The 14968-nt window shown below is 41.1% G+C and overlaps 1 protein-coding gene across 2 annotated transcripts; it reads left to right on the forward strand.

Moving 5' to 3' along the window:
• Window positions 1-4820: 4820 nt before the first annotated feature.
• FASLG (Fas ligand) lies at window positions 4821-14327 on the forward strand. 2 transcript variants are annotated; one of them, XM_004384117.2, is made up of 4 exons: window positions 4821-5325; window positions 5889-5934; window positions 10514-10570; window positions 11836-14327. In XM_004384117.2, exons 1-4 carry the CDS (start codon window positions 4984-4986, stop codon window positions 12228-12230), a joined length of 840 nt encoding a protein of 279 aa, XP_004384174.1. In that variant the 5' UTR covers window positions 4821-4983; the 3' UTR covers window positions 12231-14327. The 2 variants fall into 2 exon arrangements, with proteins under 2 accessions (XP_004384174.1, XP_012413210.1); XM_012557756.2 differs by lacking the exon at window positions 5889-5934 and having other exon boundaries at window positions 4925-5325.
• The last annotated feature ends 641 nt before the right edge of the window (window positions 14328-14968 follow it).

Consider the following 14968-nt stretch of genomic DNA (forward strand, 5'->3'; position numbering starts at 1 on the left):
CCAGAGCGACACAGGTGTTTAAAGGCTACTCTCCTTGTCTCTATTTCACTTCAGATTCTCCCTAAGCTTGGGGGACAATGGGTATGTTAGGGGCAGGTATTGGGCTTCTGAGTCCTATCACAATATGAATCAAGAGAAGAAGCAAGGCAGAGGGAGATATACAAATACAACACAGTCCTTATTGGAGAATCCTAGAAGATTTGGTGGAAGTTTGAGGTAAAAAGCAGAGGGTTTTTGCCTGAGGCAGAGGGTCCATCAGTCCAGCAGTAGAATCTCTGAGAGATATTAGATGTCAAGCATTGAATTTGCACTTTTCCCTGCAACCCGTCTCCTCCTTCACACCTTGTTTATCCTTAACAGAAGAGGGTCAATTCCATTAAGTTTGTAGATGAATTACTTGGGAGAGATTTGATAAGTTTACAACATTAACAACTAACATTTCTTGAGGGCTTACTTTGTTTCTGAGTCTGTGGGTCGTGCAATATTTAAACATTTGGAAACCTGCTAATAGAATTGGTGGGTCAAGTCCACGCAGAGGCGCCTCTGAAGAAAGGCCTGATGATCTACTTCTGAAAAATCAGCCATTGAAAACTCCATGCACAGTTCCACTCTGAAATACATGGGGTCGCCATGAATCTAATTGACTTGACGGCAACTGTTTTTATTTATTTTTTTGTTTCACCTTGTTGCCAGGGACTCTTTTAAGTGTATCCCATATTTTGACTTATTTAATCCTCACAGTGCCTTGTGAGGTAGATACTGTTATGATCATGCCCTTTTGGGGGATGAGGGAACTAAGGCGCAGAAAACAGAAAGTGACCTGTCCAGTTCACACAGATAATAAGTGGTGGAGCTGGGAGTTGAACCCAGGCAGTTTAACTCCAGAGCCCATTCTTAACCATCATGCAATACTACCTCTCTATCCTCCCCACCCAGGATTTAGTCTGTTTTTCCATGTATTTGAATCTTTGCCATTTTCAGTAAAATTTTTATAATTTTTAAAATACAGACCTGTATAATTCTTGTTAGAGTTATTTTAGGATATTTTAAGGGCTTTTTATGATTGTGGTAGAATTCTTTTTTTTTTTTTTGTGAAACAAATTATTTGATGTCCACTGTTAATTTTGTTTGCTTTGAGAACCATATTATGTTGACTTTCTTTCTTACATAAAAAGTTTTAAAAAAAGCACCAAACAAAAAAACCAAAAACAAAATACAACACAAATTAAGAAAAATAAGTCCAAGTAACTTATGATTTTAATATATATTTTAGATTAAATCCTAAGGAAAGATAATTCATATGATAAAAAAATTAGTGAAATACAAACTACAAATTATTATTTTTTCACTTATGTCCATTTTTCTTTAAATTAGGTCTAAGCACTCATTAAATCTTGAAAAAAAAAATGAAGAGTAATTATACTCCCAAACTGTAGTAATCCATAAAATTTATAAGCTCACCTGAGAGTTTCTGCTCTGAACTAAATGTTTAAAGAATGATTTAAATTCCTCTGAAAATTTATGGTGACTATTCTTGTTTTTTTAATATTTCTTTTTCCTTTTTGTTAATTTTTATTGTGGTTTAAACAAAAGTTTACAATTGAAGTTACACACATTGTTATGTGACCATAGTTGCTCTCCCTATACTGTGTCAGCACACTCCTCCTTTCCACCCTGGATTTCCCATGTCCATTCAACTAGCTCCTGACCCTGTCTGCCTTCTCATCTTGCCTGTGGACAGGAGCTGCCCATTTAGTCTCATGCATCTACTTGAGCTAAGAAGCACGCTCTTCACGAGTATCATTTTATGTTCCATAGTCCAGTCTAATCTTTGTCTGAAGAGTTGGCCTCGGGAATGGTTTTAGTTTTGGGCTAACAGAGAGCCCAAGAGCCAAGTCTTTGGGGTCCCTCCAGTCTCGGTCAAACCATTAAGTCTGGTCTTTTTACTAAAATTTGAGTTCTGCACCCAGCTGTTCTCCTGCTCCATCAGGGACTCTCTGTTGTGTTCCCTGTCAGGGTAGTCATTGGTGGTAGCCTGGCACCATCTAGTTCTTCTGGTCTCAGGCTGATGAAGTCTCTGGTTTATGTGGCCCTGTCTGTCTCTTGGGCTAATACTTTCCTTGTGTCTTTGATGTTCTTCATTCTCCTTTACCCCAGGTGGGTTGGGACCAATTGATGCATCTTAGATGGCCGCTCGCTAGCTTTTAAGATTGTGGTAGAATTCTTAAAATTATATTTTCTAGCTGAATATGAACTTTTTTTTTTGTAGTTTAAATGAGGTTTACATTTCAAGTTAGTCTCCCATGCAAAAATTTATACATTCATTGTTATGTGACCCTAATTGCTTACCCCATACTGCGACAGCACACTCCTCCTTTCCACCTGATTCCCCATGTCCATTCAACCAGCTCCTAACCCTCTCTGCCTTCCCATCTCACCTCTGGACAGAAGCTGCCCCTTTGGTCTCTGGTATCTACTTGAGCTAAGAGGCACACTCCTCATGAGTATCACTTTATGTCCCACAGTCCAGTCCAATCCCTGTCTGAAGAGTTGGCCTCAGAAATTATTTTAGTTCTGGGCTGATAGAGAATCCAGGGGCCATGCTTTCCGGGGCTCCTCCAATCTCAGTCAGACCATTAAGTCTAGTCTTCTTACTAGAATTTGAGTTCTGCACCCCACCTTTCTGCTGCTCCATCAGGGACTGTCTGTTGTGTTCCCTGTCAGTGCGGTCATTGATGGTAGCCAGACACCATCTAGTTCTTCTGGTCTCAGGCTGATGAAGTCTCTGGTTTATGTGGCCCTTTCTGTCTCTTGAGCTAAGACTTTCCTTGTGTCTTTGGTGTTCTTCATTCTTCTTTACTCCAGGTGGTTGGGACCAATTGATGCATCTTAGATGGCCGCTTGCAAGCTTTTAAGACCCCAGACGCCACTCACCAAAGTAGGATGCAGAACATTTTCTTAATAAGCTTTGTTATGCCAGTTGACCTCGATGTCCCCTGAAAACATGGTCACCAGACCCCTACCCCTTCTACTCTGTCTCTCAAAGTGTTTGATTGTATTCAGGAAACATTTTTAGCTTTGGTTTAGTCCAGTTGTGCTGACTTCCCCTGTAGTGTGTGCTGTCCTTCCCTTCACCTAAGATAATTCTTATCTACTATCTAGTCAATAAATAACCCTCACCCTTCCTCCCCACCCTCGTAACCATCAAAGAATGTTTTCTTCTGAAGCTGATTATTATGAACTTTTAAACTTACTGTCTGTCTTACTTATCTAGTGCTGCTATAACAGAAATACCACAAGTGGATGGCTTTAACAAACAGAAATTATTCTCTCACAGCTAGGAGGCTAGAAGTCCGAATTCAGGGCGCCGGCTCCAGGGGAAGTCTTTCCGTCTCTGTTGGCTCTGGAGGAAGGTCCTTGTCATCAGTTTTCCCCTAGGTCTAGGAGTTTTTTCAGCACAAGGACTTTAGGTCCAAAGGACACGCTCCCCTCCTGGCTCTTCTTTGTTGGTGGTAGGAAGTCCGTCTGCTCATTTCTCTCTCCTCTTATCTCTTGTAAGATAAAAGATGATGCAGACCATACCCCAAGAAAACCCCCCCTTACATTGGATCAGGGCTATGACCTGAGTAACATAGCCTAATCTTACCTCATTAACTACAGGCAAAGATTAGGATTTACAACACATAGGACAATTACATCAGATCACAAAATGGAGGACAAACATACAATACTGGGAATCATGGCCTAGCCAAGTTGATGTATATTTTCTGGGGACACAGTTCAATCCACGACGCTGTCTTTAATGACTATAAGCAAAGCCACATGTGAGTTCAAGAGTTAAATTTGAATTTCAAATAAAAAACACATATTTTTTAGTATGTTTCATGCAATATTTGGGGCATACTTATGCTAAAAATTATTCACTGTTTATCTGAAATTCAAATTTAACTGGGTGTCCTGCATTTTATCTGGCAAACCTAACAGGAGCTGCAAACAGAAATTCCTGCAATGACCAGGAAGCCATTTCCTGCATGTGATGGTGTGTGATACATAGTGGAGGATGGGGAGCCTGGGTGACCTGGAACTCCAGGGACCTGTCCACAGGGGCAGCTGCTACCCAGCTCACACCAACTGGGTTTGCAGAGATGGCCTTGAGTGTGCCCGGTCTTCTAATGTTTCAAGACAGAATAGAAACCTGTATTTTTGATGTGGAATCTCCTAATTTTAAAAGTAGACAGTCAATTAGAAGAAAAACATTGTGAGGTACAAACAAAGCAGGCCTGTGGGTTCTATAAGGCCTATGTGCCACAGGTTTGCAACTTCTGATCTAATCTCTAGAGAGTGGGTGGGGCAGGGTTTTTTCTCCTGCAAATTCTGGTGTTTTGCAATGTCAGGGTAAATAGTACTTGGGTTAGGGGAAGGGATGGCAGCTCATGCAAAAGGTGAGATGTGGAGGTGATTACTCTGGCCACAACTCAATGTTCTCTCCCCTCAGTGCCTGAATGTGTCCCACTGACCGCTCTCCCTGCAGTTGGGCAGCAGGTAATGCCCACAGGACTGGCCCCTGATTCTCACCTGCTCCAGCAGGTCTGAGAAAGACCAAGCCTAACCTACCAGCCTTTTCAGGTAGCGCAGTGACAGCGATTGGGGCTTTGAAAGCTTTCATCAGAAAATTGTGGGTGGAAACTTCCAGGGGTTTGCTCTGAGCTCCTTGAGACTTCTCAACTTCAGACGCAAATTGCTCTGAGCTCCTTGAGGCTTCTCAGCTTCAGACACAAAGTGAGTGGGTGTCTCTCTGAGAAACAGAAAGAGAGATCGAGAGAAGTGTTTCCCTTAGCTGTGGAAACTCTATAAAGAGAGTGCCGGCTTCCCTTCTCTCGAGCAGTTAGCAACAGGAGTCTCCTTCTCTGACATCTCAGCCTACACAGGATTGAGAAGAAGTAAAACCCTTTGCCTGAAGGCTGGCCCAGGTTCCTGGTTGCCATGTGGCAGTCACTGAATTACCCATACCCCCAAATCTACTGGGTGGACAGCAGCACCAGCTCTCCTTTGGCCCCTCCAGCGTCTGTTCTCCCCTGCCCTTCCTCTGTGCCTGGAAGGCCCGGTCAAATGAGGCCGCCACCACCCCCACCTCCACCACTGCCATCACGGCCACAGCCACCATTGCCTCCATTCCCACCATCACTTCTGAAGAAGAGAAGGAACCACAACACAGGCCTATGTCTCCTTGTGATGTTTTTCATGGTTCTGGTGGCCCTGGTTGGACTGGGGCTGGGGATGTTCCAGCTCTTCCACCTGCAGAAGGAGCTGGCTGAACTCAGAGAGGTAAGCCTGGCCTGTGGGTGGCTGTGCGCTGGGGTCACTGAGACAGCTTTGCTGCAGTGGGCGCTGAGGGCCACTGTGGTCCGCTGTCTTGTTTGCAAAGTGCTTTTCGATCTTTTTTACCTCTCTTGGAAATGTGTTATTCTCGTCATTCCATGCTACACGTAGAGAAACGGAGAGCCATAAGTGTGAAGGGATTTTTTTATCTCTCTGTTTTGTAAAAGATTAAGGCCAAGATAGTATCAGCATTTACAATTCTTTTCTCAGTTGGCAAATCAGCCTGCCTAGCTATTTACTGCCTCACACCTAGTGATTCAAAATATAAAATAAACATTGAGTCTTGCTTAGAGGTGAATTTGTTCAAACGACCAAACTTAATCTCCTTGAAAATACTTTAAAAATACTGGTACTATTTGAAATCACAAAACGGAGCCACAGAGAGGCGTAACTGCTTGGCCAAAGTCTGAGTTAGGAGAGATTCTGAGGTATTTGGGTTCTTTTTGACAGTCCTACCTCCTTTGCCTAAAGGACTTCATATTTATTATACATCTTTTCTCTTTTGCCAGTCTACCCGCCAAAGACCTATAGCACCATCTTTGGAGAAGCAAATAGGTGAGTCTTTTTGTGCATATACATTGAATTCTAAAATACAGTCCTCAACACTAAACAATGTTGGTGCAGTGGCTTGAAATACTTCCCATTCTTGGGCATATGTATAGTATGAGAGGGATCCTGGCTAATTCTAAACCTCTGGTCATTATGGTTTCTTCAGCTGCTATAAAATATGAAGTGAATTTAATTGTTCAAAGTAAGTGTAGCTGAGCACTGTACACAATTCAAAATACCTTCCACTTGACTTTGGATGGCAACACACACACAACCCTGAACTTTTGCCTCCTGAGTCTCTGGGTCCAGGTCTGTCTCCTTCCTCAGGCCTTCTGAGTCAGGTATCCATGGCAGTGACCGTAACTCCTAGGGAGAGAGAGGTGGGTGGAAATAGAGAGGATGTTTCTGGGAAATAGTCTCTCCTTTTTAAACTTTCTAAAAGAGATTACTCAAGAGTCAAACTTTATTTTAAAAAATATTTTATAAAATATAACTAAGCTTTTAATAACTGTACAGTCAATCACCTGCATTAGGATGGTTCTTCTGGAACCACTGGAAAGTTTGAGGAAGTCCAGCAATTATTCAAAGGAAAGTCCAGCTTTCAGTCCCAGAAGCAGTCATGTGCTTGTATCCTTTGTATGAGACTGAGGACAGGAGGAAGGTGAAGATGTTGAACAGTGACCTTATGAAGCTTCAGGGCATAGTTGTTATTTTTCTGTTGTACTTTACATGAAGGTTTATAGAACAAATAGTTGCTAGTTAAACAGTTAGTACACATATTGTTTTATGACAATGGTTAACAACCCGGCAACATGTCAACACTGTCCCTTCTCAACCTTGGGTTCCCTATTACTAGCTTTCCTATCCCCTCCTGCCTTCTAGTTCTTGTCCCTGGACTGTTGTACCCCATTTGTCTCATTTTGTTTTATGAGGCTGTTTAATCTTTGGCTGGATGGTGAACCTCATGAGTGACTTCATTACTGAGCTAAAAGGGTGTCTGGGGGCCATACTCTCAGGGTTTCTCCAGTCTCTGTCAGGCCAGTAATTCTGGTCTTTTTTTGTGAGTTAGAATTTTGTTCTACATTTTTCTCCAGCTCTGCCCAGGACCCTCTGTTGTGATCTCAGGGCACACTTTTTGAAGTGGTGAACAGATATATTTTTAGGATATTCCCAACCTGTCTTAAACTAAGATTCATTGAACTCATTAGATTTGGTTAGAGTTGGGAGGGAGCTTAGAGTTTATTTGATCCAACTCATTTTCCAGAAAAGAAACAAAATATCAGACAGATTAGGTGATATTCCCAAGACCACTGACATGGACCTGGGACTAGAGGAAACACAGGCTCTTGATGCCTCGTCACATGCAGGGTGTTCCAGTATGCTAATTGTGCCTCATAGGATAGGGAAAAGCCTGTCTCTCTGTGATGGCCATAGAGTGAGAAATAAAGAGGAAAGGCAGGAAGCCTCTGCAAGTAGGCACATCTCATCCCTGGAAACTGAGCAGAACACAGAAGGCAGCACTGACCAGCCATTAAGTGGAGTGTGTTTGGGTTTTTAGGGCGTGCCTACTGCAGGCGGCCCAGGTATCTTGCTGCCCTAGGATGGAAGCTCTGGCAGGAGTAGTTAGGATGCTCTGGCCCACAGTTCTGGCTTCAGAGTCCCTAAGTGTTAGAAAGTCCAGATATACACGAGCAGTGTGGAAATATTTGTTAGAAAAATGAAGCCTTTGGAAGACCTCTAAAATGAAATAGCTTTGAAAATCAGTGGAATGTGGCTGGTGAAGAAGGTTCCTTATTACTCATCTCTTACCTACTCAATACAGTCATTTTAGTGAGTAAAAGTCAAATGAACAGATGACTCAGGACTACCTACCCCAAGAAACACGTATCTCTGGATCAACCCAGATCAACTTGAAATTGGTGAACTATCACATGGAAATCAAGCTAGTAACTTTATCAATAAGATAAGAAATTAAAATTGAAACAGGGGATATCTATTTTCATACATCAAACTGGTAAAGATAAAAAAAAAAAAAGGATAATACCCAGATTGACAAAGGTGTGAGAGAAAAGGGCTTGCGTCAACATTAGCTGACAACCAGTGGCAATATAAATTTCTGTAATTTTTCTGAAGAGCAGTTTGGAAAATGATATCAGTAGCCTAAAAATGTTAACTTACCTCAAAATCAAATCAATATGAATTTATCTTGAGAAAATAATCAGAGATATGCCTGAAGATTTATATAGAAGGATGTTCATCACTTCCTTATGAGGTTATTTATAATAAATGATTTGGAAGACACCTCAATGCTTCATAATAGGAGATTAGTTAAATATATTATAGTATGTTTAGATAAGAGAATAATTTTCATCAACTAACAACCACATATTAGAAGCATATTTAATGCCATGGGGATTGTTCATTGCATATTTTTAGATAAAAAAGCAAGTTACAAAACAGTATGTTTAGTTTAATACTGACAGTGTAACTATATATGCATATTTTTATACTCGTAGAAAAGAACTACAAGCATTTACACACTGACATATTAACAGTGATTTTCTCTGAGAGTTGCTATTATAAATTATTTAAACTTTCTTCTTTGCTTCTTTTTGCATTTTCCATCTTTTTCCCCACCGTTAACGTATTAAATTTTTATTCATTCCCAAATGTGCTTGGAGTGCCTTCTATGTGCCTGACTGGGTTCTGGGTGCTGAGGTGATGGCCAAGAACAAGAGAAACCAGGAGGAGGGAGTAAACAAAAGCAAGCAAACAAACAAACCACATAATTTCAAATTGTACTAAATGCAACCTAAAATAGAGTGGTCTGGGAAGTCCCTTCTACGAAGGGTTGTTTATGCTGACATCTGAAGGATAAGGAGCTTGCTAAATAAAGAGGTGCATGTGTGTGTGTGTGTGTGTTGATGGGGGATGAGGTGTGGAAATGGAGGAGATCATACCAGCAATGAGAATGGCATGTGCAAAGATCCTGGGGCAGGAAACAGTCATCATGAAAGTCCAAGATGTATTTCCACCTTATTTATTCCTGTATCTATCCAGCAGATATTTTGAGCACCTTCGAAGAATGAAACTATGCTAGTCTCTTTGAGGGATATAAAAATAGGCAACATGTGGTTGCTGTTCCATTTCCTGTCAGTACATGACTGAATGCCAGATCAGCTGCAGAGATGGCTTGTAGTATAGGAATGCAGAGGAGACTCAGTTTTGCCTTTCCTGTTCATTAACACCTCATGCATGGTAGTCGGTCTTGTGTGGCTAGAGAGGTAGTGACTGCTCAGGTACTGTTCTCAGTTGATTAGGCTAGTCTCAAGGCACATATGAGCTTCATAGGCTAATCACAATGAGCCTAATGTGGACAAGCACCTTTCTATGAATCTTTCTGGAACATCTTACCTTGGTTGAAATATTTATAGTCAGAGAAATACTATCTGTATTAAGAGCTGTTGTGTATTTTAACTCCTTATCTCAATTTGGCAAACATTTACTGGTCACATGCCGTGAGTTAGAAACTGTGCTAAGTACTCAGGTGGATTCAACATCTAGCAAAGGAACTTGTTATTTATTTGGTGGAGAATAAGCCAAGTTGTATAGTTACCATAGAATAAGTTAGTTTGAAATGATGAGAGGTGAAGACAGAGGACTCCCAGGCTTCAAAGGAAGGGCCTGGGAGGGTTCTTGAAGAAAGTGGTATTTTAGATGGCCCTTGTAGGATTTTTAGGAATTTGACAAAGAGACCTATTTAGGAAGGCATTCAAACAGCGGGAATGGCATGAGCAGAGGCACAGAGGCAAGGAAACTGAGGTATGGCCAGGTCAGACAAGAAATCCTGGAGTGTCTAGTGTGGATGAGTAGAGGAAATGAGGCTGTACAGACAGGCTGAGGTCACATGATGGTGGGAAGGTTGTACATAATTCCGTTTTCAGTGAGGAGCCACTAAAGGTGTTTGAGGCCTTAGTGATATGATTAGAGATGGGCTTTAGGATAATTGATTCTGTAGAATGCCACTGTAATTAGATTGTAGAATGCCACTGGGGGAAGACTGGGTAGCCAGGAGATGAACTAGCAGATTCTGTAGCCTCTGTCCTGCAGTGTGTCCTAAGGACAGCAGAGATAGAGTGAACGGAGCCAGGGTTTTGGAGTCAGGAGACTTGAGTGTCATTCCCATCTCTGACACTGAATAGCTGGGTCTTCTTGACAAGTCACCTAACTTTTAAGCTCATTTGTTCATTCACTACTTCAGAGGGTGGTAGTATCTAAATTACTTAAATATCAAAAGTAACCAATATGACAGCTCTTTATAAATCAACCTTCATACTAATTATGTTTTATTATAATATACATATATACTTATGTCTGCCTTAATTTGGTTTATTTTTACCTCTCTGTTTCTGAAATATAGACTGCTGTGAGTTCTACAGTTTGCATTGCATGATTAGTATATGTTAGACTGTTGCCACTTATGCTTTTTAAAATCTCTTTTATTTAAATGCCCTGTTTAGTGTTTCACCAAGATAATAGTTGCTATCTCATTTTTACATGCATCTTTTGTTTTTCTATGATACAGGTCAGCCCAGTCTACCTTCTGAAAAAAGGGAGGTGAAGAAAGTGGCCCATTTAACAGGTCTGTATATGGAAGGCAGAGCCTATGCAGGGGGGTGATTGGAAAAGCCAATGGCAAAAAGCAAAATTCCATTACTGTGCTGTGAGGGAGTTGATACTTTCTAATGACAGTATTTGGACCCCGAGAGTAGTCACATCTTTCTAGTCAGGTCAATCTCACAAACATAGACTGAGCACCTGTGGGGGGAAGGTCCTGTTCTAAACTCTAATTACAACATGATCACCGCCCATACGGAGCTCACACTTTTCAATTATCCCAAAGACCCTTAAAGGATTTGGGGCCCAGGTCTAAGAGGTGAGAGCTCAGAAGATGGGGAACAATGAATTGTTTAGTCGACACTTCCCTGGTTTTTTGGGAGAGCTTCACTCTTCTTTGTCCAACAGTAGAAATGAGAGTGAGAAGGGAGACTCAGTCCTGGCATTTGTGGACTTTCAGCCTGCGGTTGTGTAGTGGAGTGAAAAGATTTGCTAGAAATATGGTAGGTACTCCTAGTGCAAAGTTCAAAACTATCTGAAAAGTGGGTAAATATCACAGCAAGTGGTGAGCCCACTGTCCCTGGAATTACTTAGCCAGAGACTGCAGAATGATCCAGTTCAGTTCAACAGGCATTTATTGAGAACCTGTTGTGTGTCAAGTTTGGCACATGGAGATGAATAACACATGGTTCCTGCCTTCAAAGAGCTTGAAATCTGTTAGGGAAAGATAGACCCATAAGTGATAATTTCAGTATTAGAGAGAGTACTCTGATTAAGGTATGATGAAAGTATGCACATAATGTTACAGGGATACAGTGGAGAGGGGATTTTAGCCTCAATTGACAAGTGTAGGTGAGAAGTTGGATCAGGTGATCTCTAACATCCTTCCCAACTTTAGGACTCTAGGATTCCTCTGGTTTGGCTTTTCCCCTCATGGAAAGACCTCAAAGCCTAGCAGTTTTGGTGCTAATTGTGGAGATCATGAAATCTTTGTTCCAGACAACTAAAATCATCTCAATAATTTCTCATTGGGATTGATTAAAGGTATATTTTATTGTCCCCAGTGGGTGGATGATAAAATCGAGGGAGACAGTGATGAGGAAATTTGACAAAGGTGCTGAAGAAATTCAGTGATGGATCCATTTCTCACCCCTCAGCCAGTTCTATATGTGCTATGTCATTCTGGGTAAAACATTTACTCAAGGAAGTCTCACAATTTAGGCTTGGAAGCTTCATTTGTTGGATGTGTGAGCATTCCTAGATGATAAACCCTCTCTGATTTGATTTCAGGAAATCCCAACTTAAGGTCCATCCCTTTGGAATGGGAAGACACCTATGGAATTGCCTTGGTCTCTGGAGTGAAGTATAAAAAGGGCGGCCTTGTGATCAATGACACTGGACTGTACTTTGTGTATTCTAAAGTATATTTCCGGGGCCGTTCCTGCAACAACCAGCCCCTGAACCACAAGGTCTACATGAGGAACTCTAAATATCCCCAGGACCTGGTGCTGATGGAGGAGATGATGATGAACTACTGCACTACTGGTCAGATGTGGGCACGCAGCAGCTATCTAGGAGCAGTGTTCAATCTCACCATTGCTGACCATTTATATGTCAATGTATCTGAGCTTTCTCTGGTCAATTTTGAGGAATCTAAGACATTTTTTGGCTTATATAAGCTCTAAAAAAAGCACTTTGGAATACTCTCCATTATAGTTCCTTGTTATAGGCACTGAAAATGCTGTCTTGAATGAGGGTCTTCGTAAGCCTGCTTGAAGTCAAGTGAGAAGGCATGAACCAAGAGAACCTTAAGACTACAGGGTCCAGCGGGTCTGCAGTTCCTCTTCTCACGTAAGGTCCATGATCCAGATAGGAGGAGGAATATGACTGAGGAACATAAAATTCTGACCAGGTGAAGATACAGAGACAGTGAAAAGTATCTGCCAGGCTTGTTCAACAGTCACCTTAAGTGACCAAGAACATTTTCACACATTGAAAAGGACACTTTTTAACTCACCTCTTGGGGTGGGTCTACTCACTACCTCGGGGGAAGCTGTCTTTCAGATATGTGGAGGTGACATGACTGTATAAGCGATGGAAAAAGAGGAGTAGGCTTGCATGATAAGCTAAAGAGACTGCAAAAAGCCAATGCCCCATTGGCAGTATCTTCACTTCTAATGCCTAGCCTGAGCTACCTGATGAAGCTAATGGAGAATCAAGAGGGAGCTTCTGGGCCACAGTCCACTCCCTACACAGTATGTGTATTTCCAGTGCAATTGGTGTGTGTGTGTGTGTGTGCATGTGTGAGACTGAAAGAGTAGCATAAGTTAGAGAACTTGTGAAGTACATTTTAGGAATATATGGGTTGTGTTTGGGGGTAAATTGAAAGCCTCTTGGCAGCCAACTCTAATTTTTGATTGTCAGCTACCAATGCTGTTTTCTTATAATATAACCAATATTTATACACATTTTGTGCATTTTAATGAAAAGGATACGTGTAATAAAGCTATATTGTAGAATGCAGATAAATATTACAAAAGTACATTTTGGAAACCATTAAGATTTGGTGCCTTTTTCCTGATTATTTCCTTCCTCCATGACTTCTTTATTCACTGTGACTTAAGGCCACCTTAAGAAGAATTTAATGGGGTGGGAAGAACTGTGAAACAAATTTTTCGTCTTTGCCTGGCCCTTCTCCCCTCTCTGTTTCTCCTTTCCTCTTCACCTCCCACTACCCAGTTTCCAATACAAATATTGCCAGTGTTAAGCTCATCCAACTTTTCATAGATTTGATAACAAGTTGTCTTTCACAGGGGCAGAGCCATGGTATAGTGCAAAGGGCACAGGCTTTGGACTAAAAAACCTGGATTTAAATCTTTGTTCGTTTACTTGCTAACCATGAAATGTCTGGGATGGTCTCTTGACCTTTCTTGGACAAAAGAGAGCTGATATACACATAAAGTATCTGACTCATGGTAGGACATCAATAAATGGTATCCACCATTATTAATAAGCCATTCTATGAGAGGCACTCCATTTTCCAGAAGAAGCCACTGATCTGAGGGATCCATCCAAACACCTGGTTTCTTACATTCTGGCCTCCTCACTCACAATGACCTTTTTTTCTTTTCTTCAACCACTCACTGGCTTTCTCAACCTTTGCTCTTATTGATATCGTGCGCTGCATAATTCTTTGTTGTGGAGGCTTTTCTGTGCATTGTAATATGTATAGCAGCATCCGTAGTTTTTATCCACTAAATGTCGGTAGCATCCTCCCATCCCATTGTGACAAGCAAAAATGTCTCAGACATTGACAAATGTTCCTAGGGGAGAGGACGTGTAAAATCGCCCCTGGTTGAGAACCACTCACAGGTCTCAATGGACATTCAACACTGTTCGGCACTTTTTCTTCGTTTCCCTAGCAAGCATGTTTTTCACACTTCAAGACAATTATATCATTTTTTCCCTCTTGCAAACCAACCACATCCCCTCCTCCCACCATATAGCCTCACTTCCCACCACCAAAGACACAATTCTACCGGCATCTGCATCATTTCATCATCTCTTTCTTCCATTCAGTTATGATCTCTCCTATACTCTCTCTCTCCTACTTTGTCTCTTTAAAATATTTCTTCTCTCTTTGGAATCCTCAAGTTATCCCTGTCTCTGAAACCATTTCTGCCAGTATATACACATGTTCAAGTAGTCCCTTTCATTAAAAACCAAACTAAACCAAACCAAACTAAACAAAATTCCGTTTCTTTACCCTTCATCTTCCTCCAGTTATGACTGCAATTTTCATTTTTCTTACAGAGACAAACATCTGAGAATGTTGTCTCCATACACATGAGCTTCATTTTCTTTGCCTGGAATGCTCTTCTCCAGGGTCCTCACATGACTGGCTTCTTATTTTTGAGGTCTTAACAGTTTACATTTCATTTCCTCAGATCATCTTAAGTCGGATTACTTTGCTGCTACTTATTTAATTCTTAGTAGTTATCATAATATTTATTTGACTACCTAAAAAATATCTGTTTCTTCCACTGGAATAAAAGTTCCAAAAGAAAGACCTTTTTTTGCCTGTAATCCCAGCACTTAGCCCAATGCCTGGCACATATTAGGTACTCAAGAAATATTTGTTGACTGAATAGCCTTGATTATAAGGCAAATATTTCTCAGTTTTGCATGTGTGAGCATGTTTTTCAGAGTAGTAAATCTACATTAGTGTTGCTTCGCAAATGTGTGTGAGCATTTGTCCAGCTTTGAGTATATTATTCAGTGGGAGTTTGGGGCTCCAGGTGAAAAAATAAATGATACATCCTAATTCATAATATTGGAAAACAAACAAAAAAAAGATATATTTGGTCATTGGCATTATGCCAGTAGTTAGTCAGGGCAGGGTCAGGGAGATTGCTGGATAACC

The sequence above is a fragment of the Trichechus manatus genome, unplaced genomic scaffold (genome assembly GCF_000243295.1).
Source record: "Trichechus manatus latirostris isolate Lorelei unplaced genomic scaffold, TriManLat1.0 scaffold00117, whole genome shotgun sequence".
Lineage (NCBI taxonomy): Eukaryota > Metazoa > Chordata > Mammalia > Sirenia > Trichechidae > Trichechus > Trichechus manatus.

Bases quoted from the DNA above. Each gene is read 5' to 3' on its own strand.
- FASLG (XM_004384117.2), top strand. From the start codon at position 4,984: ATGTGGCAGTCACTGAATTACCCATACCCCCAAATCTACTGGGTGGAC. The intron at 5,326-5,888 runs GTAAGCCTGGCC...CTCTTTTGCCAG, and splicing joins AGCTGGCTGAACTCAGAGAG to TCTACCCGCCAAAGACCTAT. The intron at 5,935-10,513 runs GTGAGTCTTTTT...TCTATGATACAG, and splicing joins ATCTTTGGAGAAGCAAATAG to GTCAGCCCAGTCTACCTTCT.